The sequence below is a fragment of the Vicugna pacos genome, chromosome 13, assembly GCF_048564905.1.
Source record: "Vicugna pacos chromosome 13, VicPac4, whole genome shotgun sequence".
Classification (NCBI taxonomy): Eukaryota; Metazoa; Chordata; class Mammalia; order Artiodactyla; family Camelidae; genus Vicugna; species Vicugna pacos.
The window spans coordinates 3563849-3581622 of NC_132999.1; the positions used below are offsets into that span (position 1 = coordinate 3563849).

At 37.4% G+C, this 17774-nt stretch overlaps 1 protein-coding gene across 2 annotated transcripts in view; it reads left to right on the forward strand.

Moving 5' to 3' along the window:
* Nucleotides 1–9132, forward strand: part of SELENOF (selenoprotein F) — a 38609-nt gene extending 29477 nt beyond the window's left edge. Inside the window, exons 4-5 of one of the 2 annotated variants that reach the window (XM_015240666.3) lie at nt 5734–5783; nt 8257–9132. In XM_015240666.3, coding sequence (XP_015096152.1) covers nt 5734–5783; nt 8257–8388 — 182 coding nt within the window. In that variant the 3' untranslated portion in view covers nt 8389–9132. The remainder of the gene's footprint in view (nt 1–5733; nt 5784–8256) is intronic. The other variant, XM_015240667.3, reaches the window with a different exon arrangement.
* The last annotated feature ends 8642 nt before the right edge of the window (nt 9133–17774 follow it).

Consider the following 17774-nt stretch of genomic DNA (forward strand, 5'->3'; position numbering starts at 1 on the left):
TCTCCATTGCAACTGTTGACCTTTGCTTTTGTGGTATGGAAGCGTCCATAGAAAATATTTAAATGAATATGTCTGGCTGTGTTCAAAATTTTGTATACAAAAGGAGGCAGGCCAGGTATGGCCTACAGACCGTAGTTTGCCAGCCTCTGTATTAGAATCGTAAACCTTCAGACACAGGAATTTTAAAATAATGTAGAACTGAGATAGCAAATAGCTTTTCACTTCAGACCAACTGTGGCTGACTGGGTAGTGGTGCCGAGGATTATGATGCGACCTTGGAGTTTTGCTGGAAGGAATACTGAGTCATTGGTACTGTCTTCATCAATTTTTCTCATTTATAAAATGGGTTAATAGATGGTATAAAATTGGCTAATACCTATCTTACAGGACTGTTTTGAGAATTAAGTGAGGTAACATGTAAATCACTTAATGTGTGTCCAGCACCAACATACAGAGTAAGTCGTTCACTAATTCTGTGAATATTTATTGAGTGCTTGTTATATGTCAAGCACTATTCCAGTACTGAGAATATTAAATGGTGGGTATCGTGGTTCTATCTTATACTCTCTCTTTCATTAATAAGTTTCAGTTACTAACCAACAGGTATTTACATACTCATTTATTGGCCATCTTTAAAAAAAAAAAAAACAGTTCAAATCAGCACATCAGTTATAGCTGCAGCCTGACTCCTCATGGTATGCAAAATTTTATTTGCTCCCAGCCAGCCATTCCTCAGTCTGTGACAGGCTGGCTTCTCTTTCTGCCATTTTTCCTCCTGGCTATGACCTCTTACTTGACTCTGTAGCATTTGAAACTCTCCTCTTCATTTGCGCTATCAAGTCTTCCCATTCTCCTTTCCTGGCGTCTCGTCTACCACACACACTTGCAACGTTAGTGTTCGGGTCTGTGTTCATGTTTTCTTTTTTTCTTACTGTCTTGAATGATATCCTGCTCCCTTAGTTACAGCAGCAGTGTTTACCTGATGACTCAATCTGTATTTTTAAATCAAACCTTTCTTTTGTTAGGTATCACATTTCTGACTGCAAATCGGCATTTCCCCTTGCGTGGCTCATAGTATCTTAAAGCAGTGTACATATGTGTCACCTCGATCACCTGGGATCTTGTTAAAATGCAGAGTGTTACTCTGTAAATATGGTTTGCATCCTGAGATTCTGCATTTCTTAACGATCCTACAGACTGTGGCCTGCATTTTTGGTAGAGAGGCCTTAACCCCAGCATGTTTAAAAACCAACTCCTCTTCTCTGATAGTAGTTTACCATTTTCTTCCCTGTTCCCACAGATGGTAGTATCGTCAAGTAGAAGTGTGAGCTTGAAACCCAGGAGTCATGATTAATATTTCTTGCACACTTTATACCCAGTTAGCCACCAAGTTGTGTCTCTTCCCTCTCCTTAATACCTTCATATCTTACTCCCTTGGCCTTCTCTATGATTTTAGTCAGCCACTTAGCATCTTTATCCCAAAGGATTAGTTCACTTGTCTGTCTGTCTCTGTTCCCTTTTCTTACTTTTGTTGTCTCCTACACAACTACCAAAAAAATGTTTTCCATGAGACAGATTTGATTATGTGAGCCTCTTGTTTAAAATTCTGTGTGGTTCCCCATCACATACAGAGTAAATATCAGACTCAGTGACATCCATGCAAGGCCTGTCCTGACATGGATTCTCTTTCCCTAGGTTCACATCTCTAGTTTATGGGCAGAACTATTTGCAGTTCTCTGAACTCGTAAGTCTTTGCACACACTGCGTGTCTTCCTGACCTGCTATACCCCTTATGTACCCCTTACCCATTCTTGTGATGAACTCCTATTCAGTCAAAATGTAATTCGAGTCTTATTTTGGATTTGCCTTCAGACAGAATTTTTCACTCTCCCCATGTGTTCACAGCAGTTTCCACGTAATTTGTTAAGTATTTATTTGATTTACTGGTCTTCTGCCTCTACCAAACAAGGAACTCCTTAAAGCTCAGAATAGTTAAAACTTTTTATCATTAATTTACTCTAAATCTTTCTAAATCTGCACCTCGTATTAAGATGACTTCAAATAATTATTGAGCAAATGAATGGATCTTCTAAATTTATCTAATTCATAGGTGCCTCTACTTTTGACAAATGGAAAGCTGGTAAAAAGCCTGTGTTTACGTTGGTTCTCTACCCTCTGTGAAGTTATAAAAAGTAATAGCCTTTTTAGCTTGTGTGCGTTACTGTACCTCCAGGCTCCCCAGATTCTCTTACTTAAGTTGCTGTTCTCTGAATTTTAAGTACTTTTAAATTGTCTTGTTGGGAGGACCGAAATGACGTAAGACTTTGCACCGCAGGCAGTCTGTATACAACAGTAAGTTTTCTTATTTTAGAAATACTCTTAGCTACCCAGCAGCTTCCCTTGAGCACAGTTGGGAATTCAGTTCCCCTGTTTGTTGCTGCTGCTCTTCTCTTTGCATTGTCGTTTCTGGGTCTGCTGAGACATTTTTATTTAGAATATAGTCTGATTCAAATAAACTTGTTTTTAACCAACAGGAAAACATCTAATTATCATTCCATACAATTTATATGGCAGTTTACAAATCTTAATCGTACCTGCCATAAGCCCTTATTTATTCAATCTTAAAGCCAGTAAAGTGTGTTGACTGCTTGTAATGTGATCGGAGGTACATCATTAAATTCAGCCATGTATATTTTGCCTCTTTTCATATTGTTACTTGTTAATGATTTTGAGAATAACATAGTTCCAACATTTTTCTTTGACCTCAAGACATATCCTTCCTATTATCCCTCATCCCCACGTATCCTCTTTTTGGAATGAAGAGGAGGCTAGGTTTGGATTTTTTAGTACTCTTTATCATTAACTTGGAAGAGCCTCTGAGTTATGAGAGTCCCCCATGACTTTGCAAGCAGTGTGAATAGAAAAACTTAGCTCTTACTCGTCCTAGCAGCTGCACAGATGGCATCGGATAAGAATCTTGAGAACAAAACAAACATTTAACCTGTTTTCTAATCATTTCTGTATATTTGATCACTTTGAAGTATTATTTACAAATCTGCCTTTGTAACTGACAATTAAATGTGGCATAAGAACGTTTTATTAAAATAGAGTGACTGAATTAATTTCTTTAGGAATCTCCAAACTGATATCCTTTATCTATTTTTAAAACAGCAAAAACTAAAATAGAAAATAAGTTTCAATGGGGTCTTTTTGCAAGTCCCTTATATCCTCACATAGCCTATCCCAGCACTATGTGTATATAGTAAGTACTCAAATATCTGTTAAAAGATTAATTTGCTGCCTCTAAAATGTGATTTTCTCCTACAGGACATTTAATAGCTATTCCCCTCATTCAAAATTAGGATGCTTATGGATTTATACGCAGCAGAGAGACGAGAAAAGGACTGATGAAAATAGTCATTAGTGACTAATCTTAATATTCCTCTTAAGTTTGTTTGCTCATTCCAGCCTGTTAAAAATCTTTTGAATGACAGAAAGCTATTAAATGTGCTAGGCTGTGTTACAGATAGAAAAAAATATTTAAGAATAGTCCTTCTCCCCAGGAAAGTTTCTTACGTAATGGTGAACACACTTACTGTGTATTAAATGGTGTTTTGCATAGGTGTGCATGTAGCATTTGCCAATGGAGTGGTGTAAAATGCAACCGGACATCATGAGCTCTTTTTTGTTTGTGGATTCAGGAGTCTGTAGGGTATTTGGACAAATCTTAAAGGATGAAATTAATAGAGAAGATACTCTAATAAGCCAGAATAATATAATCAGTTTTATTTTGAAATAAATTTAGTAGGGGAAGTCTGCAAAACCTTCAGTATTTACTAATCTTTATTTTATTGTCCTGAATGCAAGTATATAAAGATCTTCATAATGAAACAAGTCTATTGTGCTAGTTAATTATAAGTTTAAAAAATAAATTTTCAGAAGTGTGTCACTATAAAATAGGGACTGATGTAAACAATAACAGACCTGGTATTATGAACTGTCAGGTATCTAAATGAAACATCCCATTTGTGTTTATTTTAGAAAAATGTATTCTAAATTCTTTAACTTGGACAATTAGACATGATCATTACTGAAGACTTGGTAAAATGCAGATCAGCAACCCAAAAGGGAAAACATTTAAAATTTCCACAAACCCTATGCTCCATGTGTAATCCCCTATTAAAGGAAGAAGTTATTTTTGAACTGCTTTGTGTATTGTTCTAAGTATATTTTCTTAATCTTTAAAAAAATATATTATTTAATACTTCTAGGCTTTTTCATTTGCGAACATATATTTATGTAAGAGTTTGCTTCTACATCACTAAATATACATTGTTACAATTTTTAATGATTGAATGCATTCCTTAGTGAGGTCCATGTTAATTTATTTAACCAGTAGCTTTTTACACACTCAGATTATTTTGAAATTTCCCTACTTGGTTAGCAGGACCTTATATAATGTATCTTTCATTATCTTTCATGTTATGATTATTTCCTCAGAATAAAGAAATTCCTAGAAAGGGACTTTGCAGATTTCCAAGACTTTTGGTTCATTTTGCTAAATACCCTTCAGGAAGGATGTGTCCATTTATATTTCTCCCACAACTAACCCGCAGCAAAATCTTCTCTTCCCCGTCTCTAACCTTAAATATTCTTTTTATTTTTTGTCACTCTGAATGAGGTTACCTCGTTGTTTTCACATTCTTTGATTATTTGTGAGGTTGGACATTTCAAATGTTCGTGGCCATTTGTGTGTTTGTATATTGTACACTTCTGTCCTTCATTCATTTCTCTACGTAGTATTTATTTATTCTTATTAATAGGAGCCCTTTTATATACTGTCTTAGAGATAAAAATAACATATTGGGGAGAATTAGTTTTAATTTTGCATATAGTGGTGTTTTGCTGCACTGAGGTTTCCTTTAAGTTTCCTTTTTTCTATAGGCACATCTATAAAGCATTTTCTTTAGGCTCATGCACAGGAAAAGAATTTTATATTACGTATCTGGGTTGTCTGTGTTAAATGCTATGATAGTTTTCTGAACTTTTTCTTTTTTACAGCTTATCATGACTGAAATGGCCAGTTATGCAGTTACTTGTTTAGCACCTTTCTTCCCCTCAAGACTTAAACTCCCACCAGAGCAGGAATTACGTCTGTTTTATATAGCTTTATCTCTGCTGTCTGCTATACAGTAGATATTTGAAAGTATTTATTGAATAATTCACACACACCCTCCCCAGACACACACAACTGTAATCTCTCCCTCCCCACCTCTCTCTCTGGTTTGTTAGCTTTAGCATATTGAAAAATACAAATATTTTTCTCTCTGTAGATTTCCTAATCTGTTTGTTTTATCCACTGTGGTATAAGTATCCCATAGTATATTAATAAACAGTTGAACAAATTCTCCTATATTTTACTTTTTCTAAACTGCCCTGACTATCCTCAGACATTTACTCTTATAACTGAGCTTTACTGTCATTTTGTCAAGCTTTCAAAATTCCATTGGAATTTAGGACTTCGATTAATTTGAAACAATTATCATCTTAAAATATTTAGTCTTCCCCTGAAGAGTATGGGATGTCTTGCCATTTATATGTGTTTTAATTTTGTTGGTTTTTCCATATCTGGGAGCTAATTTTTTATTGGGTTTATTTCTACTTTTTGTATTGATCTTTGTAGCTAGCTTGGATTTGAGAGTGAATGATTTGAATCTTTTTTTTTCTCTTAAGCTTTTGTCAGGAGTGATAAACCCAAACTATTCAGAGGACTACAAATCAAGGTAATGTAACTTTAATGGGATTCTTTTTTTTCAGCATTAATTTAAATACTTAAATATTTTGATTAATAGGTAATTTTTTAGAGCAGTTTTCGGTTTACAGAAAACTTGATTTGAAAGTTCCCGTTTACTCCCACCCTCAACTTCCCTTATTAACATCTTGCGTTGATGATGTACATTGTGACAATTGATGAGCCAATATTGTTACATTATTAACTAAATTTCCTAGTTTGCGTGAGGGCTTATTCTCTGTGTAGTTCTAGGAGTTTTTCCAAATGCTTAAGATCATGGATCCACCATTACAGTATCATACAGAATGTTTTCACTGCCCCCAAAAGCCCCTGTGCTCTACCTGTTCTTTCCTCTCCACACCCTGCCCTCCCAACTCCTGGCGACCACTGATCTTTTTACTGTCTGTGTAGTTCTGCCTCTTCCAGATTGTCATATAGTTGGAATCATGCAGTAGGTACAGGAGGCTACAGCAGATAGCCTTCTCAGATTTCAGTTTGAACTCAGTATGCATTTGCAGTTCCTTTGTGTCTTTCCTGTAGCTGGATAGCTCATCGTGAACAGTAGGCATAGTCTTCTGTTGCACCATGGTTTGTTTTTCTACTCACCTGTGGAAGGACATGGTCACTTCCAATTTTTGGCAATTATGAGTAATGCTGCTGTGTATTTTGGGGTAGACATAAGTTTAACTTACTTGGGTAATTAGGAGCACAGTTACTGAATTGTGTAGTAAGACTGTTTAGCTTTGTAGGAAACTGCCAACCTGTCTCCTGAAGTGACTATACCACGTTGCATTCCCACTGGTGATGAATGACAGTTCCTACTGCTCCGCACTCTCACTAGCATTAGTTATTGTCATTGTTTTGGATTTTATCCATGTTATAAGTATGCAATGTTACTCATTGTTTTAATTTGCAGTTCCCTGTTTGAACATCGTTCCATAAGCTTATTTGCCACCTGTATATGTTCTTTGATTTATCTGTTGAGATCTTTTGCCCACTTTTTAAAATTTTAATTGTGGTTGAAAAACAAAACTTAACATTGAACTTAAGCATCTTAACACTACCAAACTGTACACTTAACATAGCTAAGTGTATTCACACTGTTTTACAACATATCTCGATTTTTTTCATCTTGCAGAACTAGAACGCTGCCCACTAAACACTAATTCTCTCCCCTCTTTCTCAGAGCATTGCTGAGGAGCTCCTCCAGCCCTTGGCAGCCACCTTTCTACTTTGTTTCTGTGATTGACCACTTGAGATACTTCATAGGAGTGGAATCGTACAGATCTGCCCTTTCATTACTGGCTTATTTCACTTCAGCATAATGTCCTGGAGGTCTATCTACACTGTAGCATGTGATAGGATGTTCTTTCTGCATCTGTTGATATGATCATAGGATTTTTCTTATTTAGCCTGTTGATAGTAATGCATTACATTAATTTTCAAATGGTGCACCAGGTTGGCATATGTGGAATAAATCCAAATTGGTCATAGTATATAATTCTGTAATCTGTTGTTGGATTGATTTAATATTGAGGATTTTTGCAACTGTGTTCTATAATTTAACTTTTTTGAACTGAAATGAGTTTTTAAATAAACGAATTGCAAAAAAATTGAATTTTTTAAAGCAATCTATGTTCATAACCTGACCCAAAAGATTTAAAGGAGTAATGTTACTGCTTCATTAGCTTAAGAGGGCCTATTTCTTAACTCCACAAATGGGTGAGAATATACCAGATGCTCATAATCATAGAGCTTGTCTCTATCTCTGGAGTTCATAGCCCTGGAAGACCTAGAAAAACGGAAGTCTAATTGCTGAAAGCCCCCTTCCTCATCACTGCTACATTTTTAGTTACACAGCTCTAACTTAATGTATCATTGAAGATTGATCGCTTAACGAATGGGATCATATTTGTGTCACATTTACCCTGAGTCAGAATTCCTCAGGGCTTTCTGGCAAAACATTGGACCCCACTAGTAGATCTGAAGTTTCAAGAATCCAGTTGAATTATAAACTAATAACAAAATCGTCAGATTTCTTAAATCAAAGAAAAATTTAAAGTCCAATACAGAATAATAATTTGTCTGGTAATTTGTATGCACAGCCCATTTCAACATGATTCTCTCATTAATCATTTTGAACTTGTCTGCCTCCTGCATTAGATTCAACTCATTTGAGAGCTTGAGTGTGTTGTGTGTGCAATATTTATTACATTCAAGAATAAGCTTACATCCGAAGTAAACTGTCTTGATCCCAGCTGGTGTTTCTCTTCAGAAGTAAAATGAAATTTTTTTTTAATTCTCATTTTTTATGAAATCCCATTACACTTTTTTGAAAGACTTTCTTGAAGACTTCTCATGATATTATATCTAAAAGCCTATTACCATTAAATTTAATAAAGCTGGAATTGGTTTGGATTGTGGTTGAAACTGGAAAGACACTAAGCTCTTCCTCTTTTTTGTAGTATGTTCGTGGTTCAGACCCTGTGCTGAAGCTTTTGGACGACAATGGGAACATTGCTGAGGAGCTCAGCATCCTCAAATGGAACACAGACAGTGTAGAAGAATTTCTGAGTGAAAAGTTGGAACGCATATAAATCTTGCTTAAATTCTGTCCTATCCTTTTGTTACCTTGTCACATGAAATATTACAGCACCTAGAAAACAGTTTTGCTTTCTTCCATCGATCAGTCTTTTACTGTGAGGCATTAAACCGCTAATTAAAAGTTGAAGTGGCAGCACAGCCCATGATATGTGAGGAGTCAGCAAGCTTAACAAAACCCATTTTTTATAAATTTCCATCCTCCTACGTTTGTCGATACCACTAACAGAATGCTTCGTAATAGTCCTGTGGTTAATTATGCAAATGATAGTTTGTGATAATCGGTCCAGTTTTACGAACAACAGATTTTTAAACTAGGGAGGTTAATAAGGGAGGTGAATACTCTGCCTCGTGTGCTGTGCGCTCTTTGAACACAGTGACAGAAAACCACAAAGCAGGTGAGATTACACAGAGCCTCACCAGATTGCCTGCTGCTCAGATCCTCTCTCATTTTTGTATTACCCAGCTTTCCTTTTAATAGAAATGTTATAGTTTATAATGAATGCACTGCATAAAAACTTGATGGCTTCATTATTGTGAAACAGATTCAAGATCTATGGTAAGAGTGAAACATTCACACAGAGATTCGCATTAATGAAGACTACACAGAAAACCTTTTTGAGGATTTGTGTGGATCTGATATTTAGCAAATTTTTGTGCTTTACGTTCTTACAGCAGAGTCAATTTTAAAATGAATACGTGTAAGACCAAATATAAATAAAAGGTTTCTAAAATCTGAATTTGAAATTCTTTGCTTTGTCCTTTCACATTTCTCAATTCATCTTTTTCACATAAGCCTTTTTTTAGCCAAAAGACACAAATAGCTTTTTTGTTTAAAATATAACTTCTTATTGTTATATATATACTGCTTTATATTTGTCTGATTTTTTTTTAATTTTTCAAAAAGTGCTTTCATTTATGAACAGATTTTCGTTGACATATAAGGAGTAGCTCTTAAAATACAGAATTTTTATGAGCTATTAAAATGATTTTCTTTACTTATTTAGCTTTCCATCTGATGAAAATGACTTCTTCATTAAAGGTGGTTCACTAAGACCAGCATTCATCCTAATGACTTTGAGTCATATAAACCTCTTTACTAACTTCTCAAGTGATCTAATATCGTATTGTGTCAATTCAATTTTAGGGCAAGTTCTTTCAATCTGGAAACTTTAATTTTTTATTTTGAATTAAGTTATCTTAATGAAAGATATTTGAAAGCTTTTTAAAGACAGCTCTACCAGAAAATGTTTATGGAATATTTATTTTGACAGAGGTCAGTTATTAATCTTTACTAGCATTTTGTGTCATATTTAAAATTAAGACATTTTAGAGCCAACCCGAGAATGAATAAATCCTGGGCAGTTTGATTAGTCAAAATAAAATACTATGGGAAATCCTGGCAGACAGGCTGTGGTCTGTTTCCGATCATCCGTGGTAATGGAGAGGGCCATCACTTTGACAGTACGAGGCTCTGGGTGATGACTAGTCCCCAGTGGTGGTTCTTACTTCAGAACAAGAGAGGGTGAAGCCAGTCATGGGCAGTGGGGAAAACAGCAGGAGAGGAGTTGCTACCACATTCACAAGAGTAGCAGGATGGAAGGGATGAAACTTCAGAACTGCTGAGATTGGCAGAGAAAACTAATTTGTTGTGGGCAAGAGGGGCCGGTTAAATGAATATCTGGCCTTGAGACTGAAGAATGAGAAGCCTATTGTATCAAGTTATTATTAGAGATCAAAAGAGACTGAAGAACCTTGAACTTTGAAGAACTTAAAGCTTTAAGTTCTTGAGTTGATGAGTAAACAAGTATCTCTATCAAGCTCCACTGTTTTAATTGGGAAGTTTGAGTTAATTAGCCAATTCCAACTGTTTTTTTGCCAATTCCAATCCAAAAACGGCTAAAAGCTTTTTAAAGACATGAATCTTGATTACCAAGAAAGGGGCATAGAAATACTGATCCCAAAAAGTACAATTTTACAGCCAAAATCTGACATTTAAGCTTACTCAGGTTCACAAATATGGATATGCAGTAGTCACTTGATATTTATAAATTTGCTCCCCTGCCAAAATTATGTTACTTATAATCTAAAACGGTTAATTTATCTCTAAATTCCTGAATTTGGCAAAAGCCTCTTGCAAGAAGCTATGAGCAAGAACTGACATATCCTGTTTTAAGAGGATTTGAGACTCGAAAGCCAATCTAAAATTAAAGTTAATAAAAATGTAGAAAATATTTTTGAAAGAAAACACTGCAAAACTTTGGAAATTTAAATTGGCAGGAGCTAGCATGTGAAAGCATGTCTACAAATATATGGAAAGTAGGAGTACAGATTAGAGATTAGTCCAACTTTGTATTTCTTTTACTTGAAAATTAAAGTAGCTTTTAATTACATTCTGTGGTAACAGAGGACTTTTCCTTGGAAGAGAGGGCCTACTTTTGTGATCCAGGTTTCAAATTAGACTTTTGCTGATTAAAATAAATATTTTACCTTCAAAATGGTCCTTAGCCCAGGAATCAGTAGCAGGAAACATGGTTATCTAGAAATACCAAAGAAATAAAACTAACAGCTGTCTCAAATTTCTAAAACTGGTTCTTTCCCGTTAGCCACTCTGGAAACTACAAATACATATAGCATTTTATCTAGCATTATAAAAAGATTGAAGTTTAGATCTTGAAATTCAAAACTTTTTTTAAAAACCGTATTTGCAAATTCACCTACTCGTTAAAAGTGTAACCCCACGATCACAATATTCTTAGTGCTTTTGAAGCCATTCACGGATGTGCACAGAGCAGTGACAACTTTGAGTCCCCCCGCCTTGCACACATTCCCAGCCAAGGTCAAAGTGACAGTCTGCCTTGCTTCAGCTCCTGCCGTGAACAAGAGTCCTTTTTATAGTCTGTTTCGTGCCACATTTTTTGCATTTTTATACTTTTTGCTGGTGATTTAGCTCTTTAAAGTGGCCCCCAAGTGTAGCACTGAAGTGCTATCTAGTGTTCCTAATGAGTGCAAGGAAGCTGTGATGTGCCCCGTGGGAGCAAATACATGTTTTGAACAAGCTTTGTTCAGGCATGAGTTACAGTGCTCTTGGCCATGAGTTCAGCGTTAGTAAGTCAACATTTTAAATTAAGTGTCTTTAAACAGAAACACATAAAACAAGGCTGTGTATTGATAGGTTGGCAAAAATGTGACCAGAGGCTTCCAGGAACCTAACCCCATGTGTCCCCTAAGAGCAATGGTTTGGTGTTCGCTAATTCAGTACTTGCAGCAACTTTACAGAACATAATTACTACTATGAGTAATAATTTAACATTTTTATTGGGACATCATTCACATTTAAAATTCAACCACTTGGAGTATGCAATTCAATGATTTTTGTTGTTGTTGTTGGTATATTCACAAAGTAATGAAACCATCACTACAGTCTAAATTTAGAACATCGTCATCACTCCAAAAAGAAATCCCTGTGCCCACTGGCAGTGAGTCCCACACCCACCCACCCTCAGTCCTAGAGTCTGTGTAGGTGGTCTGTATGATTTCTGCCTGGATTTGCTTGTTCTCTATACGAACTCTGTATAAGTTGAATCATACAGTATGTGGCCTTTTGTGTCTGGTTTCTTTCACTTAGTTTGTCTTCACGGTTCATCCATATTATTTCATGTGCCAGCCCTTCATTCCTTTTTTTGGCTGAATAATATTCCTTTGTATGAATATACTACATTTTATCCATTATTTGGTAGATATTTGGGTTGTTTATACCTTTTGGCAATTATGAATAACACAGCTATATACGTTGACATACCAGTTTTTGTGTGGAAATGTTTTCGTTTCTCTTAGACACGTAACCTAGAAGCGGAATTGCTGGGTCATATTATCTGTGTTGAACCTGTGGAGGAACTGCGTAACTTTTCCAGGATGGCCGCACCATTTTACATTCCCATCAGCAGTGTACAACAGTTCTAATTTCTGAACCACCTATGTTCTTCATCGCTCATTAAGGGTACTCATTTTACAGTCATCAGGGGTCATTGAGATGTGTTAAGCACATTTCCCTCCACTAAATGGTCTTAAAACTGCAATTCTTTTAATTCTTTAGGTGGTATGTTTTATTCCCTCAATTTTTCCTGCCTCTTCTGCTTTCTGTTACTTTACCATATTTTCACTTCTTTTTCTCTTTTCCAGCTTCAGTCATGGAAAGAACTATAATGTCCCCACATCTAATAGAGATCACATTCTAGAGTGAGAGACAACCATTAAACAAAGGTACAGATATATGCAATTATGGTAAAAGCAATGAAGAAAAAAGTTAGAAGAGAATTACAAAGGAGACTGGTGACTTTAGAGATCTCTGAAGGATGTGACATTTAAACCAAGGTCTAAACGATGAACAGAAGCCATGAAGGAAAAGAGTAAGCTGAAATGCCTTTCAGTTAGAGGGAAGAGTACGTGCGAAGACCTAGACTTAACAGAAAGTCTGGAGGCTGGGAAGGGAGGGGGATCCAGCTCATGCTACCTTAAGAATTCAGCTGCTGCTTTCAGGAAAAAAAAAAAAGAAAAAGAAAAAACCTCAAGCAGAGGAGTGACAAAGCCCAGTAAGATCCGCTCCAAAGTCACAATCCGCAAATACTGTTACGCCTACGTAAACACTTACGTGCTTTATCTAGTACACTACTAACCTCTTCAGGAGCCTCTAGCGTACATTTCGTTCTTTAAAACTACCTATCAATTTGCCTTGAGAACAAAAAAGACAAGCCTAAGCAAAAATGTTAAGACTTTATCAGATTCCAATATTCATTTGTGTCTATACTCAAAGAATTATTAGAATATTCACTGGTTACATGGACTAATAGGAGATGCCTAGTCCTCCTTGCCCCACCTCTAAGCTGAGCGCTAATCTCAGTTCTAACTCCAAGAGATGAACGTGGAGCTCAGCCTTGGGACTATTTGACTTAATAGCTACGACAGTTTTTCCATCGCCACCTCCATCGTAACCAGTCCCAGAGCACTTGAGGCTGGTTCTCCCTCCTCCCTGTAGACTTCTGAGCCAAGCCCCCAGTTCCTGTTACGTGATCTCCCACATCATGAATGCCCATACGACCCATCTAGACAGCTCTGTCTGCTATTCCAGATTTTGGGATCTATTCTGCTCTGAAATGTGTTTCCTTGCCTTCCTTCCTGGCTTGAACATCTGGACTGACCTGGAGCCCAGACTCTGATCTAAGTTCAGTGTTTTCCTGCCTCAGCTAACCCTATGAACAGTGGCTAACTCAGCCAGTTTAAATTCACATATCTCTTCATCTTAGCCCAACAATACAGAACTGTTCTATTTTTCCCCATAGACAGTGAATCTCTGTCCAGCTCTACCCCTTGCCGATCTGCTCAGTATCAGAACTCATCACAGCTCAGATCCCAATGAAGCTCTTTTAGTCTAGTTTCTCTTGCTGCATAACTAACCGTCCCAAAGCTTAATGTTTTTTAAGAATTTGAATATCTCTATATAGAGAGGGGAAAAGATTCTGTTGATTTTTTTCTGTAGAGAACTCTAACATACCTCTTGCAATACTCTGTGTTAATGGTTAACTTTCACTTATAAAGATTTGCAAGAAAAGGATCAACATAAGTCTAGATTATAGGCTCTTCATACGGCCTCTGTTCAGAGATTGTCAGACTGACAGAGTTTCAGTGTTAACAGAATTTCGACAGGCTCCTCTTCATAGCCACCTAGCCAAAGCGTCTCTGTCAAGGTGGTGGTGTTTTCCTCATTAGCCGTAACATACAAGACTGTGTTTATGTCTGACTGTATACAGTGCATACCATCAAAGCTGATTAAACGAGTTACTTAACACTGTTTACAGGAGAAGAGTTTAACAGATGTCAGAAAAAAAAAATCATCTTTTGAGTGTAAACAATGATGTCAGTTGGTTCAGAAGTTTCTGAAAAGCAAAACAATAGAGGGAAAAATATGTTTTGTAGCTGATTTGCAAACGGAAGTGGAAAAGTTACTGGGTAGTAAGCTAGCATGGCTCTGGAAGAAATACTTCTTGTCAAATTAATGTAATCATGTTCAGTAGAGTTATTGGCCTGTTAGAACAGGGGGAAATGATGGATGAATCTGTCTTCAATGTAGCCAGGTATTTCTTCCTGTCTGACATTACACAGTTATTTGTAAAACTATGTGAAAATATGATAGAACACCTCGGTTCTTAACTGGGCGCATTCGAGAATGCTGAGGTACTGGTTCTTAGTTATTTTCAATGGCTCAGTATCAACAGGACAAAAGCAAGTGGCGTCTTAGGTTTCCATCATGTATGACTTGCTAGAATCACGGTACTTGTCAGTGAGTAGCCAAGGGACAGGGAAAAGTTACTGACATCTGATGATTCTCTTACTCCGTGTCAGTTTTTCCATTGGCGTTTGACTCTTGTTTCCCCTTCATGTGACGTCTCTTGGAATAGACTACATTTGCTTCAGTCTCACACTCTCTGATGCCAACTGCCTATAGAGGTAGCCCCTCTGCCCTCTTTTTAACATTTTGCCCCATGTTGATTTCTTATGATCACTGGATACATTAGAGCTTTGTCTCTTCTGTGCCCTCATCCCATTCCAAGGTACTGATGGTTAGGGCTTCCACAGATGAGTCTGAGGGGACTCAATTCAGCCCATAACACTACCAGCAGCCAGATTTCAAGGAAGTGAGAGGAGAATTGAGCTGAGCCGAGATTGGGAGGTGGGAAGTAGGGACAACTGTTTGGAGAAACTGGAATAAGATGGGAAGAAGCTAGGCTGGATTTGAAAGTCAAAAGAGGAGGTACTTTTAGCCTGAGAGAAACTTGAGGGTGTTATAAACAGAGAGGAAGGTGCCAGTGATGAGGAAGTAAAATGAGGGAGAGGCAATGGGTCACAGACATGTGTGGAGAGATTTGGTTTCAAACAGAAGGGAGAGTGTAGAGGACAAGTGATGAGGATGGGGGAGAGGGTAACAGGGTAGGAAGATAATAGAGACAATTCAGGGACATCTGCTTCCGCAGTGACCCAGGAGGCAAGCTTATTCATCAGGACTGGAGAAATCAAAGAGTTGAGCAAAGGACTTGTAAAGGTTTGGAGTAGCGGCTGAGGAAAACAGAAGAGGAAGCAGAGGGAAAACCAATCTCAAGAAGCATGGACCTTCCTATTTGGAGTCGAGTCTAACCCTGGCTCTTCACTAGCCCACTGTGTGCGTTTGGCTTCAATTATCTACTTATTCTTCCTCATGTCATTTTCATCTGTGAAATAGGGTTAATCACAGCTATGGTGAACACTCCACATTATTTTGAGGATTAAGTAAGTGGTTAAATTTTCAGGGACATTAGGAGCATTCTGGTTCTTGCATTGCCCAACACTGTACCCTAGTTGAACAAATTGGTTCTGATTTCTCATTTTCTTTATTCAAGCTTCTCCTGGGCCACAGATCAAGGACTCATTTGTCTGATTGTGTAGATTTGATACTGGTACCCTCATTTCCCATTCAAACATTAAGCCAGGAGGTGTTGCCTTGCCTGTTTAGTCTTAAATATTCCCAGAACATCCCAAATACAGCCTGTTTTTCCTCAAAGGAAATAAAACATACACATACCAAGACATTTTCAAATTAAAATCAGCACTGAACAGACATATTTCTGCCAAGAATAATCTCTGCTCAACTCAAAGCTGGTTTACAGGATTGTAAATTGAGACCAGCCTTTGCTTCTCACTCTATAGGGACAGTGAGTCAGGAGTTCCTGAAATTAAGCAATCATGTAAAATGCATTAGTGGCTCCTAGAAGACCTCAGGCTTTCTTGTGCCAAGAAATTAACCTAATTCTTGGCATCTCTTTCATATCCACCAGTGACTTTGGTTAAGAACCTTCTATCAAACTCACATTTACTCTGACAATGTAGCTAAGATTTGTCAATGAAGTTTATTTTTTTCTAGGAACATAAGCCTGGTGATGATTGCTGCATATCAGTGAGAAGGCTGGATTTTAAGTCTGAATTTCTTTTTTAATTTTTTTGGTCAAAGCCACACTGGCTACTAGTCCTAGCTCAATTCCTTGCATCGCTTAACCCAGTTACAGCCTCGAACAGCAATCTCCTAATTGCTAATCCCTCGTTCTCATTCTATTTGAACTTTCTGCACCCATTCCACTTCTGTCGTGGAACACCCTTTGCTTTCCTAGTTCTCTTCTGTCCTTTGTTGGTTATGTCTCCTCCGCCTACCCCACAGATAATACACCTTGTCCCTCGTTGCCCCTCCTCTCTGTCAAGTGTCAGAAACTCGAATGGCAGCAGGGGCCAGGTAGGTAACATGAAGGTCAGATATAATTAATAGGGAATGATAAGAACTCTGGCCAAGAGAAAAGGCATATTCCATATAAAAGTACCCACAGCTGAAAAATTTTTTAACATCTTGGCCAAAAATCCTTTCATGGGTTAGACTGTACAGGTGTTTCATGACAGTCATTCTCAGAACCGAGGTCTTTCCCTCCAGGACTCTGAGGACAGGGCCCGTTTATCGGGTGTTTTGTGTACCACTTAACCCGTGCACAATAAAACAGCAATCATTCCTAACTCTGAGTCCCGGGTCCTGGATAAGTCACCCAACCTGATTTATTTTTGATCTATGAAACAGACTTCCTTAGAGGCTCACTTAAATTGGTTTCTCAACATGATGCAAACAACCTTTTAGTAAGTGGCAGTGACATCATTCATATCTTATGTTTTCCACAGGGCCCTTTTCCATTTCTCTAACTTACAAGTGTCACCTCCATGCATCCTTAGGTTCTCTCCCACCTGTCACCCACCCAGAGTTTACTTACACTGTCACATCTGAAACTTGTGCAGAACTCATTAGGAAGCATGCAACTCACCTTCTCCATCCAGAAATCTTTTTTTTTGTTCTATGCCTGTGCAGTATTGGAAGATTCTATTCTCTTGGGCTTAGCACCACAAATGTCTGTTTCTTTAACATCCTTTCTCATTCAAATTCAATTTTCTATGAGAAAACAGTTTTAAAGACTCTGAATGAAAATCGTACACCTGAAGATGATTTTTCTTGCACACTCAGAGTAGACGTTAAAAAAAGAGTATTTTCTTGACAAAGTTCTTTAAATGATGCATAATCTGAGTAATTTTCATGTTTGCTGAAGCTGCTGCAAAGACGCCAGAGACATCACCAGCAGAGACTAAAAAGATACAGCTGCTTCTCCATGATGTGTTGTCCGCAGCTCAGCAGAGCCAGTTCAGTTTGCCTTCAGAATCACTGGTCCTCATTTTGCAAGATTCTACACAGGGAAACACTCCCTGCCCTTAGTCTGAGATGAAAGAGGATCTAGGTTGTCAAAGTATTAGACAAAAGAGACAGGAA